The sequence below is a fragment of the Crocodylus porosus genome, unplaced genomic scaffold (assembly GCF_001723895.1).
Source record: "Crocodylus porosus isolate Cpor-Errol unplaced genomic scaffold, CroPor_comp1, whole genome shotgun sequence".
NCBI lineage: Eukaryota > Metazoa > Chordata > Crocodylia > Crocodylidae > Crocodylus > Crocodylus porosus.
In genome coordinates, this window is record NW_017728943.1 from 124,738,556 (window position 1) to 124,756,128 (window position 17,573).

At 39.4% G+C, this 17,573-nt stretch overlaps 1 protein-coding gene across 3 annotated transcripts in view; it reads right to left on the reverse strand.

Moving 5' to 3' along the window:
- Positions 1–17,573, reverse strand: part of UTRN (utrophin) — a 541,506-nt gene that overhangs the window by 350,713 nt on the left and 173,220 nt on the right. For all 3 annotated transcript variants that reach the window (XM_019550130.1, XM_019550131.1, XM_019550129.1), the window contains exons 26-37: positions 15,646–15,825; positions 14,818–14,952; positions 14,057–14,206; positions 12,575–12,736; positions 12,138–12,266; positions 11,520–11,693; positions 10,681–10,836; positions 6,905–7,075; positions 4,867–5,046; positions 1,503–1,631; positions 1,217–1,387; positions 231–380 (exon numbers count right to left, since the gene is read on the reverse strand). In XM_019550130.1, coding sequence (XP_019405675.1) covers positions 231–380; positions 1,217–1,387; positions 1,503–1,631; positions 4,867–5,046; positions 6,905–7,075; positions 10,681–10,836; positions 11,520–11,693; positions 12,138–12,266; positions 12,575–12,736; positions 14,057–14,206; positions 14,818–14,952; positions 15,646–15,825 — 1,887 coding nt within the window. The remainder of the gene's footprint in view (positions 1–230; positions 381–1,216; positions 1,388–1,502; positions 1,632–4,866; positions 5,047–6,904; positions 7,076–10,680; positions 10,837–11,519; positions 11,694–12,137; positions 12,267–12,574; positions 12,737–14,056; positions 14,207–14,817; positions 14,953–15,645; positions 15,826–17,573) is intronic.

Genomic DNA, 17,573 nt, shown 5'->3' on the forward strand with positions numbered 1-17,573 from the left:
CAGAGAAAGGAAGGGGCATCTGTGCTATATGCATGCCACTACATCCCTGACACTTCCCTTGACTTCTACCAGTGATCCAAGATCCTCCAGCTGTTAGAGAAATTCAGATATTACATATAGGGTAAGATAGCAAAATTGTCTGTCCTGTTCACAAAGACCAGTAAAAAAAAAAAAACAATTAAACAAACGTAAAAGAGTTGATCTATTTCACTCATGCTCGGCTTACAAACCTTTTCCTCTTCATCACTTGATTCCATATGTTTCTCTACAACCTTTAACATGTTCCGTAAATCATTCTCAAATTCATCCAGATCTGCAGAAGCCTCTCCAGGCTTGTGGAGTTCTGACATAACAGGAACTCGCTCCTGACCAACAAGCATCTACAGAGCAAAGCAAAGCCATTCATATTAAGAATGTAATTAAGAGTAATTTCAATGCACCCCTTCTATGCAATAAAATTCCTACAATGATAACGTTTGCAGGATCAGTCTTAAAACTATATATTGTATTTATCCATTTTCAGAAAAGACATGTAAAAAGAAAAAAAGCCCAAATGAATCGAAAAAAGCAGTAGTGCTTATGCTAGGGATATAATCTTACAGCCCACGGGCCAGATCCAGCTCTCAACAATTTTGCTACACTTTATCTGTTTGTGGGAAACATTTTATCTGATCCAGCACATGTGTGAGAACCCACCATTGAGTGCCTCCATCAACTGCTGCCTCTAGCCTGAGGAGGACCAAGCTACGTTAATAATTCACCCTGCTGTTACTGAAAAGTTGCCAACCCCTTGCTTATATTAGAGAGCTGCTATGCAGTCAAACACCACACATTTTTGCTTGTGACCCAAGTCAGGATTTGTACCCTGCGCAACTCTAGAAATGACTGGTTAGAACCTTAAACCTACTGAATTAATTTTACCCTATAGAAATCTACTTGGGTAAGCAATGAAAAGTACTATTTTAGTATATGAAAAAACATCCTTATGAAGCACTTAATCCAGTGTTTTTGGTACATAAAATATTATCCTTCTTTTGTGAGGCATGACACTATTTTGCCAGGAGAACCTGTGTGATTCCACACTGGGGTCCCCAGTAGTGGCAGAAAGCTGCTCCACAGCAGAGCATACAGTAGTCAGAAGGTAGGAACCTGTTCTAAGAGCTTCTCTATACCAAAGATTTTCAAAACAGACAACTCTTGCCTCTTCCTGGCTCACCTTTGCACTTTTGATGTGCTGGGACACTTTCTCAAAATTTCGGTTCAGTTCAGCCAGCTTGGGTTCTACGAGTTCCTGGCATGACACCCCACGACCATTCATTAGGATAATAGCTTGATCACGCACGTTATCCACTCGGAGACTAACATCATCTAATTCTGCCATTAAACGCTGAGAAGCAAAAGCAAGAAAGGTACTACATTGGAAACAGAAAACAGCCACATTTTTCTGGCCTAATCTCATGTGGAATTTTATAGTCCCTGCTTTAAAAGATTACAACTCCTACCTTCACTGTTTCTTCCTTTTTGCTTGCTGGCTTTTTCTGAATTTCATCCAACAAGGCTTCAGCTTGATAGAGCCAAGTACTTATGTGGGCAACATTCTCATCAAAGATCTCCAGCTGGCTCTGATGATTCTGGAAAGAGATGGGGCAGGGAACAAACACATTTTAAAATGTTCCAAGAAAGGAAGGACCAAAGAACATGAAATACTAGGAAGTTACATTTAGAAACACAGTACACAAGGCCAAACAACTGCACTGACTGGGACCAACATCTGGATAGCTATGAAAATATGCAGTTGATCAGTACCTTCGGAATCTAAATGTAGCAAAACTCTTTCAACTTTCAACTTGTTTTGTTCAGGGTTAAATGTAAAGCAATTTATCTCATTTGTATCGCTGCAGGAACCTACAAACAGAGTATGCAAATGTAAGTTAACTTGCATACTCTGCATGTCAACTGATGTGGGTTCCTAAGTTGCAACTCTCTCCCCCATTTTGAAGGAATTGAAGAAAGAAATTGGACTGACTGCTGAAACATCATATTGTTGACTGAAGTATAATTGTTCATTTTTCTATGGCCATGAACTACTACGGTGATTTGCCCAAACCAATGCAGTCAGTCAGCGGGCCTTTAAACGGGGAATTCCCAAATTCCTGTTTCACGATGTCATGATTTCACAGCTAGACCACAATTGTTCTATGACCACAGCATATTATCCTTTTAAAAAAAAGTTTCTTCCTTGCTGTTGCTGTCTAAAAAACCAACACAAAGAGAAAAGGAAGTGAACTACCCAGGAGAAATATCTAAATTGATGACAACCAAAATAAACATGATGAATAAAAACTGAGGAGACTATTTTGTCTTGTAGTTATATAACCTTACTTGTAACAATAGTACATGCAAAAAAAATTCAAACCAAAGTAAATCTCTCTCAAGTTAAAGGAATATTTTTTACATAGAACTTGCAGTGCTTGGTGTGGTCTTGTAATTTAGTCGTCATTTAATGCAGTCCCCAGACTCTGGTTATGCTTGTTATGCATTTTTTCACTCTCCAGAAAAATAACCATACCATTAATATAGTAATGATTCTGTCAGGATTGACTCATCTCAGAAATTTCAAATTGTGTGCTAGCAACACAGAAATCCCCACATCAGCTCCCTTGACTCAGTCCATAATACAGAGAAGCCCTAAACTTACAATGAGAGAAAGAACAATAATAACTGGGCTCCTATCCCCAGAATTATCAGTAGGAAAGAAGGGCTGGGGAAAGCAGATTATAAGGTCAAGTGCAGAAAATAAAGCAGAACTAGAAGTTTATCATAATTTCATACAGTAATAGAAGAGGGATGGAATTTAATAGTACAATGAGCAACGTCATGAACTTAGGGACTAAAAGCAAGAATTTGTGAGAACACAGGGGTTGCTCAGTTACAGATGGGAGAGCTGGTGAAAAACGAGTGTGTATCAGCTAGTTACAGGATGACTGTAAGCCACCAATATGATGCAAAGGCACACATGATATTAGGATGTACATTCAGCTCAGGATGCAACTCTTGGCCTCAACACAGAAAGGAGCTTTCTTTGGGAGAGCAATTCAGCAACTACTTAAACTCGTGCTTAAAGTGATGTTCTAAGCAAGGACGGACTTAAGCAGGAAAAAAGAGAATAAGGACCACTATAATTAGTCAGACCAAAGGTCCATATACATACTTATATATATAGAAAAAGAGAAAGAGAGAGAATAGAAGAACCAGCACTTGTGTAAAGTGATCCATTCCCTGTCATACTCTGACAGGGACCTTAAGTGCTTTCCTGAATTTAAAAGGAGAACCACAGCCAAATGATCAATTATTACATCACCAACACCACCACTAGGGGCACTAGGGACCTAGAGCATTCAACTCCACATTGGGGTATGGAAAAGGTGGCATTTCATATTGCTCAGCAGAAATTTCTCCAGGCTGACTAAGGAACAGCACTGACAACCTCCTATAGTTAACTAATCTTTTTTTGGCTACCGCCGTTGGTTTACGGCAGAACAATTCTAAATCCAGGTGATTATACTAAGATACTGAGAAAAAAAATTACATGGGATCATAAATATCTAAACATGTTAACAGATGGTCAACAAATGCATGCTTTTTGTTAATTACATTGTTGTATGTTGGTGTTGTTGTTATAATGCACCATGCAGGAGCAGGACTGCATTTCACTAGATGTAGAACTGCACAGTAAGAAAGGGCTCTGTCATTAAAAGGTTTGCAGAGTACTGTGAGATGGACACCCATTCTTTTAATCATAGCCATGCATGAGGACAATGAAAAGAAAACTGTGCAGTGAAATAGCAAGCACAATCTACTTGAAGTTATCAAATAATTTTTGTTCCATTCTTATTTCACCCTGTTGGGCAAAGTCAACTATGGTATTTGTGGGTCATTAGAATCACACCAGGCAAAGCACTCTTCTGATCTGAGTAACTAGTAATTTTATAAGTAGTGGTAAAGTAAAGAGAGTAAAGTAAAACACTCACATGGATGCCATGGTCATACATGCTCAAGTCACCAGCCACCGCCTAGCAAACTTGTGGTCCAGTAAATACACACACTCCTTGGTTCTTATAGCCATCAGAAAAGAGCCGGTACACATAGTAGTTTTAGACTTTGATGCTAATCTCTTAGCCAGCTCTTTTCAAATGGGGACAAGAAGGAAAATGCAGAGCTATGGTAGACTTTGCAGTAAGGAAAAGAAATTAAAACATAATATAGTGAAACAGAGTGGCAGTACAAGGTTTCAAAAGGGTCAGAGTCGCACACAAGAAAGATGGTCCTGCAGGTACACTATGGATGGGTTCAAGGGGAGAGTGATGTGCGTCTTAGGGCAACTACAAAACAGGAAGTTGGAACAAGCCAAAACTGGAGAGAGAATGAGGATCTGGACAAGGGTTTTCGTACTGAGGCCAGAAATATAAGGTCAGACATTGAAATAAAAATGCCTCACTATTTTTATTCTCTTTGAGCATGCATTTCACTGCCAGTTTAGAGAGCCAAGTTGTCTGTGTGCCTTACATATTTAATGTAGGATCTAGGCAATGGCAACTTGCATTACATACCCAGGAAGTATGTGATACTAATGCCTGCCAATTGATTAAAAATATTCATTGCCTCAAACAATCCCCCTTCTTCCTCCTTTTATTTATCCTCATAACATGCTCTATGTCTACATAACAGAGGGCATATATCTACCCCATCCCCTTAAAGGCTATGAGGTAGAATGGAAGGTTATTAGGAAAACAGAAGATACGATGCCTTGTAACAACTCCAAAACGAAAACCTGGACATAACATTTTCATTGTTCATGCAACTTACCAACAGAGTATTGCACCAGTCATCAGTCCAAGTCCGAACCCGACTCCAGCCAGCATTCAGGACACAAAGCTTCTCCTCCAGGGAAGTTTCACTGCCTTCCACCAAAGTCTGGAGCACTGTACTGCTCTCTGTGATGCTATTTAGATCAGCTTTCCTCCTTTCCAGCTCCCTCAGCACATTCTGAAATGAGAGGAACAATTAACAGCACATCCACAAATTCCTATGGAATGCCAATGCAAAACAAGGCAAGAGATTACTTTCTATACTCAGAAAAGCACAGATCTTGTTTGTTTTTTTAATGGCCTGTTGATTTTCACTTGAGAAAAGGCATTCACACTGGATGTAAATGTCATTTACTTAGCCCCTAAATAACAGCCAAGTATTGTAGAGTGCCTACTGCCTCAGTGTTAAAAATCATTTTTGTATAAGTCTTAGCTTTACCTTTTTTACTCTGTTTCTGTTAACATAATGGTTTAGCATGCGCTTTAATGGAAAATAGCTAGGACAATGCTGAACATTACTGAAAACCCCCTACAGTAGCTTCTCCAGGTGCTAGGATTGTGTACAAATTTTGTTATATTATCAGTTAATTAGCTTGTAACAATACAGCCACTGGGACACCTCTACAGCTTTACACAATATACAACAAAGAACTATTTCAATTAGTTCCCTTCATCTTTGTTTAATATAAAGGTGTGTTTCTCTATTCCCTTCATCATAGTCATATTTAAATGTATTACAATCCTGTAAAGAAGTTTATTAATAGCAGGAGGAAGCGAAAGGAGTGAAGAGAGAAAATCCAAAATGTAATCATCTTTGGATGATCACAGCATTACACATAGGAATCAAGTATTTCACCTTATCAAGCCATCCAGGTGCTCACCATATAGATTCATTAATCACTTTCACTAATATACAGCATCTAATTATTTCTAAAGCTCCTTTATTTTATAATACCTTCCAAATTTTCTCCTCTCTCATATGCAAGAATAGAGCTTTGGGTGACTCAAACGTCTTTCATCAGGGGAATACTTATTTATTAACCTCATTGTTCTAAGTAAATGCAAGTAATTAAATTTAATGCATATCATCTCTGTTATGTTACTGGGAAACCTGATGAATGCACAATTACTGCCTCTGATATAACTGTGTATTTGACTGTAACATTACATTTGTGAACTGCATGCCACATAATTAAGAGCATTACTTAAAAGAAAGGATTAGTGTTGGATAATTGTTAATCAGATTGACTGGGTAAGAAGAGTTTACAATATGAAACATGTTTAATTTTGTAATTTTTTTTGTAGTTGTCTCAATACTGTGGAAATGTCTGCAACAAAAGACGTAATAGTGGACAAGTGCCAAAGACTAGTAATAGCGTATTAAATAGTTGCCAACTCAGAAAACTGCACACAAAAAATTCCCACGTCAGTATCAAATTCTAATTTCTTTAATATAACAAACAGAACTGGTCAGGAAATATTTTTTCTACTTCACCAACAATTTCAACTTATTGAAAAAACAGGGAAAAAAACCAAGTTGGTCAAAAGCCAAAAATGTTTTTAGTTTTTGGTCTTTTATTTTTTCCAACAATGCCCCCCCCCCAGGATTTTACAAAAAGTCTCTTTCATTAAAAACCAAATTTTCCATCAAAGAGTTTAAATAAAAACTTTTCAATCAGGACGATTATTATGATGCTAATGGTGCAATTGATCATTTAAAAACATGCTTAAAGACTGAAAACTGTGCACATGATTTTTTTATTCAGTTAAAATCCTATTAACTGCTAATCCTTAACATCAGTGATAATTCAATGGCATGTATGTAGTGTAAGTGGCTCAGGGTTGAAGATGTTTTAGTCATTACAGATATGTAACAACTCCAGTGTGTTCAACTCCAGTAACTCCAATTAGAATTGAATACCTAAGATTTAGGAACCAAAAGTTAGTCATTCAAATCTCCAGTTACTTCCTAATGTTATCCTATAGTTAATACAAAAAAATTGCAATTTATCCAGGAAATATAACTATTTGCTCACTTTAGCCCAAGCAATTTCTATATCCAGGTCAGCAAGCAAACTCTCAGAAGTGGACTTCTGCACCAACTCAGCCTCAGTGGTGGTTAGCCATTCTGACAAGGAGGCAATATCTTTTATCATTTTTCGTGCCAGTTGTGATGCTCTTTCTAGGTCTTGCTTTCCTTCTGTCACCTGAAAGAAGCAGTAGCAATTAAATCACTCCCACCAAGAAGCATATGGTAGAACATGCTAAATCACTTTAATACGTTATGAAGCTGTATGCACTGCAAACGTGTGCTGAAAATTAAACTGCTTAAAACATTTACATTGTATTGCAGAGAACAAAGAAACTGATCTCCTTCCACTAAGTGATCAAAACTTTAAACTATAGACTTAATTTCTCATTGCGTGTTTAAACAAATGTTTAACTGTTAATTTAAACAACTGGCAATGTTTAAGGCACCACTATCAGATTGCAACTTAAAGTATTACCCTGTTGTTGTGAAAGTGAATATTAAGTTTTCTTTACTTTGTGAATGGAACCGTTATCAAAACGAGTTTTGCACTCCCTGAAATATACTTCTGCCCTGAAAAAAAATTTAACTGAAGTTGGCATTGTGGGATTCCATGTTACTGAATTTTAATGACCATCACTTCAAATGGGTTAAGCACAGAACTAATTGGCCGCATCCACACAAGCATGGACATTTGGTTCCCCAGGGACAACCAGCAACGGCACACCTTGGGCCGCTGCTAGTTGCCCCAGGGAGCATCTGTGCCACGTGCCCTTTAGTGCACAGCAGGTTACCCCACAAGGGGTAAGGGAGGCAGAGATGCATCTGCGGTACCACATACCCCACAGCCACAATTGTCTGGACGCAGGCATTGGGTCCAAGTCAACCAAAGACCATGGAATCCACTTCACTTCTTGCCCATCATCAGTATAAAAATCTGCAGGAAAACCCATGAAACTACAAAGCTAACATTGCCTTCTGAGGCTTATAACTGCTGGGACTTACTAAACAAGTCTGCTGATGATACATGAAAAACAAAGTACAATTTCCTCTTGGGTAATAGTATTAGTTATGCATAGCAAAAGTACACCTTTGAAACTGGATGCCACAGGAATTGGCTTGGTTGAAGAGAGTAGCACCAAACTGCATACCGCTTCTCACCCTTTTCAACAACAGTATACTATGGTTTTACCAAATAAACCCCAACTCAAGAAATCAAAGTCAACTCTCAGGGCCAGCCTCTAATTACAACAGAATATATTAACCAGCTGAGAACTGTTATATGTCCCTCCATCCAGGAGTGATTTGCTGTAACCTACAATGAATAATTCTTTAGTAAACCAGGGTTCCCTCCCCCATCTAATTCAGAAGAGAAAAAAAATAACATTTTTTTATTTAGGTCCAAATGAAAATAATGGCAATATTTTCACAAAATATCTAAATTATATTAATAAGTTGGGTGAAATATTTTATTACAGCAGCTGACTAAGGTAAGTCCCAACTGTAACATTCCTATAAAAAACATATGAGAAACCACTACTAGAAAAAATGATAACAGAATTCAGTGTTTGCATGTATTACTGAAAGTAATTCCTCCACAGGAGCTCTAAAAAATAAGTGGGCTGCAGTTTCTTGTCTCTCCCACTCCCTCCTCCCAACTGAATAGCATTGGAATGCTGCAAATAGCTGTGACTTTATGATTAGTTGTCACTAATTTCCCATCCAGGTGCATAACAAGCAGTTAATGCGTAAGTCTCAGTGGAAACTTTATTGCTCCGAATTGCCACTACTTACTACAATAAAATGACTCAGGAAGCACATTTCAAGATGTGTGAATCAAGTTACTTGGCCACATACCAGTAACATCACCTGAACAATACTAATTCGCTCAGAAATCTGTTCCCTTTTAGATCTTAAATTAAGAAGTGCAAAAAAATTAACAATGTTCTTTGTCAGGGGTTTATTTAAAGACTTTTGCTTTATTCAGTCTGGGTAAATAAACCCTTTCCTAACTAACGTAACATCCAAATCAATATTTAACACAAGACTTGAAGTCACTAAGTCTCTGTGTATTGTCTTCCTACTTTTCATTTTACTTTCATATTGAAGAAAAAAAAAAACCTCTTCAAATCTATTTAGTTTATAATTTGGCCAGACACCTGTTTGCAGAAGTTCAAAGAAAAAAAAACGAAAGAAATGAACCGAACCACACTTTACTGGAAGCAGCAGTGCATGTGTTCAACCCAGCTTTGCACTGTCTGTATTGAATCGGGTGCTTCGGGGGGGCTTTTTGGTACTTTTATCTAATCAGCTAATAGACTGAATCAGCTATTAGATAAAAATGCCAAAAAAGCCCCACTAAAAGGCCTGGTCTATACAGACTTTGGGCAAGCCAGATCAAATTAACATGATGCCTCTTCTGCGCATGCGCTTGGCTCGGCATGGGAACACGTCAATTTTAAAACCATTTTGTTCTGTTTTTGTAACATCTACAAGCAGCCAAGGACTACAACTTCCCACAAAAGGTCAAAAAATCATGCAAATATCCTGTACAAAATTCATTTTACTGTTAAGCAGATCTTGTTTTTTTTTAAATTCATACTACAGTTCCTAAATAGGGACAAGCTTTTAGATATAACATGAAGGAAATGTGAAGATTGGAAATGATTTAATTTTGCATGAGAAACAAAGAAACAACTACAACAACAAAATCAGCTACCATCAAATAAGGACTGTAAAGAGAAGTGGTCAATGCCAGTTTGTTTACTAGATGAGACTTTTTTTTAAACACACAATATAGATCCAGGAATCACCCTACATGAATAACAGTTCTTCACACATGAACAGTGATCTCACAACTGACTGCTCCTCGATGCAACAATTTGCCCACACTGTGTCAGTTGCAGGATCTGAAACTTAATTTTCAATTCTGATATTGAACTTACCACTACTATCAAACAAGTATTTATGGTAGGGAGAAGCTATGTATTAGGCCTATGCAAACAGGGAAGTATTCAATTCAGATTCACATTTGGCCAATTCGGAGGACAGTGATTCAATTCAGAGATTTGGATCACTGTCCCGAATCAATTCGGCTGAATCGGCTTCAGAAGCTTTGGCACGGATTCAGAGAGATTCCATGATCCGGCCATAGACTATAATGGGAAATCACTGAAATACCTACAACTTTGTCATTTTTTGGCAGATTTGGATGAAAACAGCAGAGATGGTAGCCCCTTCTGAGAGCTTGGGGTCTGCCAATTTTCAAGGAGATAGGTGCAGGGGTTTCTGGGAAACTGCACCTCAAACTGTTCAAAGCAAAACTTGTGACATGTAACTGTGTGTGTGTGTTAAGGCGCAGCAGGATGAAAAGAGCAGGGATGGTAGCCTGAAACAGGGGGTCAGGCAGTGGTCAGTGCAGAAACAGCTCACAAAAGGGACAGAAAGTCTGCAGAAAAAGGCTTATGTGCTGTTTCTATGTCCCTCCCCTAGAGCACTGTGATTGGAAGGGGACTCAGGTCACTGGCCAGCTGGATGTCAGTCTCCCTGCCCCCACTCCTCCTCCCTCCTCTTAGTTTCTGTTTCCCTGCAAGACTGCCTTCTGAATCACCAAATCTCCTAATCTTTTTCCAATTCAATTCAGAGCTGGTTTTTTTGTCTCCTGATTCAATTCAGATTCAGTGATTCAGCCTCCAAAATCAAACCAAATCTCCAAATCAAGTAAGCAACGGAAGCTACGCACACACCTACTATGTATGCATTTATATTTGTCATTCATCTTACCTGTGCACCCAGATCATTATAAAGAAGTTTCAGTGCTGTCAATTGTTCATCCATCCCTTTGGGATTATCTGTCTGCTGTTTCTGTACAATCTGCCGTCCTGTTTTGATTACAGTCTCCACCTCCAACTTTACCTCACTTAGTGTTTTATAGAGTTTCTACAAAATAAAAACATGCATTCTAGTGACCACTGTACAGTAAATATTTTGTGATTTTAGATAAATGCTGCTCAGATCTGCTGAGAACTCAGATACCATGCCAACATTAATACTCTATTTCTTCTTCACGTCAAGAGGGGAAAAAAGGAGAACAACAAGGTAAAAAGGAACACGTATTTTCAGATTAGATTTCAAAATGCAGAAAATCCATTTTTGTTGTATTATTAGAATAAACCTTCATAAAATTTACTCTAATAATTTCACTATTTATTCCATAACTTAACCAAAGTTGACAAGTTCCCCCATGATTTTTACTCTTCTGTGCATGGTATTTGAATTAAACCAATATGAGCTAAATAAACATGTTCCTACACTGCATGTTGTCTCCATAAAATGAGCCAAAGGCCGGGTGGAGAAAGATTACAACCACAGCTGAAGTATGACATATGTCTTCTGATTACCAATCCATTATTTTTATGACCCTGTATACTCATCCAAATGAATTATAAGCCTTTAACTAGTAACAGCTCTGTATACTGTAGCAAGTTACAACAGCGTTTTTTCAATCAGGACTTAAAAGTGAGGAAAATGCATAATTCTTCACAAAGGGGTTAACATTCAGAAAATTCAAATGCATAGAAAAAGGTTAAAATTTTGTAATAATCCACCAATAACTGTTTTACCATACACTTGTCCAAGTGAGCTTGGATTACATCTGGATCAATATCCTTCACATCCAGGACATAGAGTTCTGCCTTTACACCATCCAAGACACGCTTACAATCTAACATGCGCTGCTCAAAATTGGCTGGTTTCTGGAAAAGCTGATACTTTGTAGACACCTCCCGGAGTTTTCTCTGTTTCCATTAATAAAAAAATATGATTTTAAATTAATTTCTGAACTTTCAAATGGAGTTTAAAGCTCCCATCAGTTTCCATTTCCAATCTTTCAATTGCACATATGTTAAAACGCTTCACTTTAAGCAAAGTTTTAAACTATGCAATCTATTCTTATTGTCTTATTTGAGGTGCAACAGGCCTCCAATTCTGTGTCACATACTTTCAAAGTAACCACTCCACTAAAAGAGAAAATAATGAATTTTAAGTATTCCCATCTATGGTACTAAAAGGATGAAATTACCTGCTTTTCAATTCATCAGCTCTTGGCAGCTCCCAATTTCAACCATATAAATATAAACACTATTTATCTTTTTGATATGCAGAAAGTCAAGGAAACAAATGTAGTTCCCTATTGGAAGCTGAAAGTTCTCTGATCCTTAGTTCATGACGGAACTATTTACCTGCAAGACATCCAGCTGAGTTCCCCCACGAGGGGATCTGCATTCTGGAGATGCTGGAGGCAGGAAACGTGCATTTCTCTTCAGCTCCTCCAAAGTGGATTCATGAGCTGCAATCTCTGCTTGAATTTTCTGCCATATCATTACAAAAGAAGACGGGGGAAAAATAGTACAAAATGGTTACATATCAGATGTTGGACATGAAGCCCACCAGAAGTATGTCCATCCATGTAGCAGAAGTGTAACATAAATGCTGTCAAACCTACACAAACCTTGATAGCTTTGGAACCCTAGATCAGACACTTTAATGCATCCTTCTATAAAATACCACATTCAGATAATCTATTATATTAAACCAGCAAGAACCTGCAAGATAGTCTGATCCAGTCCCAGCATCATCATTATACATCTTATGCAGTAGAACGGCTCTTTTAGAATACCTGGGCTTCCTGTGGCATCTGGGAGGCATCTACTCTATCTGTCAAGTAAGAAGTCAATTGTCTATCCAGCTCTGCTAAGTTTTCTTGCAACACTTGGAGCATGTGATCAGTTTCCCGCATAGTCTGAAGCTGCTGTTCCAAAACAATCTGCCTGCTCACTGCCTAAATAGGAAGAAGGAGTTATTCAGCACATGTATTTTTGTGTTTCAGAACAAAAATGAAGAAAACCCAAAACTCATACATTAAATGAAAGAAACACAAACCCTAGATAATGCTCCCTTCTAAAACCTGATGTGTCGTTTAGACTAGTAATTGTAGCCAGCAAACAACTCTGATATTTTATCTGAGTTGCACAGACAGTCTTTTTTATCACCTCAGTAAGAGGGACAACAAATTTTGTCAAAACAGCTGCGTTTTTTAACCCGGACATGGACCAGGGTGGCGGGGAGCGGCACACAGCTGAGCACAAAGGCAGCACCTTCACAGGATGGAGAGAGAATTTTAAAATTATGAGTAATATACATCAGTTTAGTAATATTTTTCCCAAATATTACTTGTTTCCTGGTTGGTGTCATGGTAACTCTTTTTACAGTGGGTTATTCTGAAGGTTAAGTAGGTGTTTGTGTTTCTTGTATACTTTTTGTATGTATGTGCATAAGTAAGGGAATAGCGGTCATGGGTAAAATGTGTGACTGGAGGTAACATTTCACTTTTAGTTTGTGTATTCATGAACTAGAGAAGTTTGCAGCGTTACAAGCTCTCCAAATCCTATATAGCAGGGGTTGTCAACTGGGGGTAAGTGTACCCTTAGGTACACTGATGTATATTACTCATAATTTTAAAATTCTCTCTCATTCACATGCACAAAATCCAGAACAGAGCAGCTACGTATCCTAAAGCACTAGAATGCTCCTCTGACATTACTGGTCAACAGGAACTGGTGTTCCTGAATTATGAGACATAAAATGTGTAAATCTAAGAACACGAGATGCAGCTAGCATTCCACCAGGTGTTAAAACAAAAGAGGAGGTGAACAGAAACAGATTAGCTTCTTCACACTCTTTACTTGATTTGATCCTAGTCATTTTCAGGCATAGAAGTGGAAGCCATCTGCATTCCTCATCTTCTAAGGTCAATGTGCACAAGAAAGACAGATGTATCCCCAATTTGCTAGTAGCAGACGGGAGATATCCTGGTGTGCGGCGAATGGCCTCATTTCAAAGAGTACCATGATCATTTGAGAATGGAGTATCTTTTCTATTTGGTCACATCTACTTCAAAAATAGCAGCAGTAAGAACAGCTACTATTCAGCTTTTGTGAATGCCTTTCTTCCTAATCCTGTATTACAATTGTTCAGTCTCAGGTGTGTGATTTCACTTACCTAACAACAATTCCAGCTTTTTGTTCAAATTCTTTAGGAGTATGCTAAGCTGACAATAAAGTTAAAAGGCTCTCTCCCCACTTTGATTTGGAATTCTTACCAAGTGACTTAATTCTTCATAGCGGGCATTGAAGGCCTCCACTTTTTCACTGATGATGTCATCAAGAATCCCTCCATCAATCAAAGTCTGACCCAGTTCACGAATCTGGGTTCGATTATCAGCTGGATGGCGCAGAACAGATTCCAGGGACTAGTTAACAGAGAAAATTTACAGCAGCTAGAATGCATGAATACAGCACACCTTTCAGACGCCACTTGTCCTACAATTCTCCAAGATAACCAAGTAGGTACTGTCACCACAGTGACTGCAGAGGTCAAACATAACAGCTCTCATGTTTTCAACAGCTGTCTCATAACACTTGTTTCCTATGCCTTGTTACTCTATATCAGGGGTGTCAAAAATTCAGACCACGGAGTCCCATCATCCAGCCCCCAGTGCTAGCCCTAGGTCTCGAGCCGACTCACACTCCACAAACAACATGCGTCAGACTGGTCCCCTTTGCAGAGCCTGGGACCATCCATATGGGGCCAGTTTGGAAACCCACCCTCTAATACACCCAAACCAGATTTGGCACCCTCAGCACCCACTCTGGGAGCATGCTGTACAGGGTGCTTGCTCTAGCCACCCCAGGGTGGGCACCACATGCAGCATGGTTCCTGGACTGGCCAGAGTAGGCACTGGATGCGTGTGTGTATGTATGTGCGGGGGGGCCGGCATTTTTGTCTTCAGGTAAAACTTATTATAAACTTCTTCATAAAACTATCAGAAATGTCATCAATTCAACAAGATGACCCTAATACCTCAAGGGCTTCATTGACAGCATTAAATTTGTCAGGCAGGTTTTCTGTACTTTGCACTCTTTCTTCCAGTGTGTTTAGCCAGGCTGTTTCTAGGTCCAGATACTGAAGCAGCTCAATCCAACAAGACCACACCTCCTATAAGCAAAAGGAAACATTAAATTAGCCTAGACAGCAACTTACATTACAGATTCTGTCCAACTGGGAGAAGATCCGTTCAACACACTATAGTGAGGCACTAGTACAAGGCATAAATTAACGCAACAAAAGATGCAACTACATTACAGCAGGTTAAAAGGTTGCTTAAAAACCATTTGTTTTTAACTGAGTCCTGAACCAAGTCAAAAACACTATTTTATGATGCAAAATACCTGCACACCAGGAATCACCCTGTAGAATTATTACACACCTGTAAGTTCTCATGGCACACTTCTCACCTGTCCCTTGGAAAACAAACAAATTTAATGCCATTTTACACAAATCTAAAATTGCCCCATTTTAATTATTGGAATTAACATTGAACAGTATGTTCAAGCGGTATGTTGTTCAGAGAGTTTTTTGCCACTTTGGAAACAATGGAGAGAACATTAAAGCTGTGGGAAAACACTAAATTTAAGATTGTTTGTTTATACAGAGTGAACACAGAGGACAAAGGACTCTTTTTGAGACATAGGAGCTTACCCATAGGGGGAAAGACACTATAGAATGTAACTGGTATAAGATTTGTTCATGCTAAAAACATTAGGACTTAATAATAAAATCTCACATTTTAAGTGCATCTGTTTTCTTCTTGTTACTGAGTTTTACTGAGGTGAAAGTTATGAATCATACCTCTAAAGTGTGACATTTCCCTCGGATCCTATTACATAGCAGCTGGTAGTTCTCTAACACAACATTAAGTTCAGATGTCAGGTCCTGACCACCAGATGGCACTTTAGCAGCTAACATCTTGATGTTGTCTTTCAAAATCTTCACCCTCACTTCTTTCTGCAACACATCCTCTTTCGCCCTCTGCTCAAAGAAATGTTAATGTCAACTTGATCAGTATCCGATTGCCCGCGTCTGCCATAGGTTGAAAACATTTGATAAAACCAATGCTTTAATCTCAAAACTGCAACCTCTAAATGTTTTTCTAATTACAGGTTTAAAAGACTGTGTCTGATTTTTCCATATGCTTAGGTATGAACATTGGACCAAATTCTGCACTCACTTATATTCATAGGCACCTCAACTGATGTCAAAAATGTAGATTTTGTACATATTCTATCAAACCACCACATTTATTTTACATACGGACACATTCATAGGCTTAAACAAGGTTTGGTCATTGAAAATACACAACAAAACCAAGCAAAGAATCACTCTAAACAGTTCTTAGAGAGTTAAAATATGTGTTACATAGGAATTAACACAGAAGACAAGCAAAGAAAATCTCAGGACAGACTGGTAGGATCTTGCTCCTGTTTTAACCAACATATGATGACATGGGAATGACTTGGATTCAGATACTAAGACATGTAGTTAGAGGACTGCTACATAAACCTTATCCTGGTTTACTAGGAACTGTGCTAGAAGGCCCCAAAATAAGGAGCTCTCAAGACTCCACTTAAGTGGCAGTTTAAACACAGACTGGGGATCCAAATTTTCACTGACAATTTAGGTCTATCAGAACCTAAATTGGATCTAAAGAGCCACTGGGAAATGCAGGAGAGGTAGAGGAGCAGAGGGTGTGCAGAATGAAGATTCATGAAAAAAAGGGCTCCTGCCCCAAGTAGTCATGCACTGATTGTATGCTGAACTATACACTCTAATAAGCGAGACACGCCATTAACCAAAAAACTTCATAATGTATCGATGTAACAGGGAACCCTAAACCCTGTTACAAGGAAGCAGGTGCATCCCTTTAAGGCCAGAACTTTCTGGGCACAGGGGGCTAGTGAGGAAGGGGTTAACTGCTGAACCTGGCTGGCTAGTCAGCTGACCGGAAGAGGCAGGACTATAAAAACCCTGGGTTGAATGGCAGTAAGAGGCTCAGCAGCCAAAGGGGAAGCAGTGCCTCTGAAGATGCTTGGGGAGCTCCCACAGCCGGAAGAGGAAGCTACGGAAGCCCCAGAGAGGTGGCGGCTGCACCCCGCCAGGACTGTGGACGACACTGCGGAGCCGAGGCCTGAAACAGATTCATGTAAGCTGACCTGCTGTTTTGCTTTATTTTATTTTTTTGTGATTATTGAGTAAGACCGGTGGTTTAGGTGAAGCTATTAGTGGACAAAGGAGGCCTCATTTTGGGGACCCACTACAGAGTGGGAACCCGGCACCACTGAAGGCGCAGCTGCTTGGGGGCACAGACCCCAGCGCCAGTGAGGGTGCAGCTTTTGGGGGCACAGACCCCAGCGCCAGTGAGGGCGCAGCTTTTTGGGCAACTCAAACCCCAGCATTTGAAGGATGATCTTAAAAAGGTCAGGGAGGCTGGTGCACCTGGGGTGCATTTTTTTTTTTTCGTTTGGACTGACACATAGGTTGCACTCCTGCGCTGCAAGGCCAAGGCGTGGCCCCACCCCCACTGCTACAACTGGTACCACAATGGGGTGTGGCTGGGCTGGAGGGTGGGCCCAGCCTGGCATTTGCCCTGCCTCCAGCTTCAAGCCACCATCCATCCCACCATGTCTGGTGTGCTGGAGTTTTAACTCCCTGGCGTAAGTGGGATGGGGAGGGGGCCCTGTGCAGACTGCTTTGCTCCAGGCCCTGCACCCCGCTGGGAG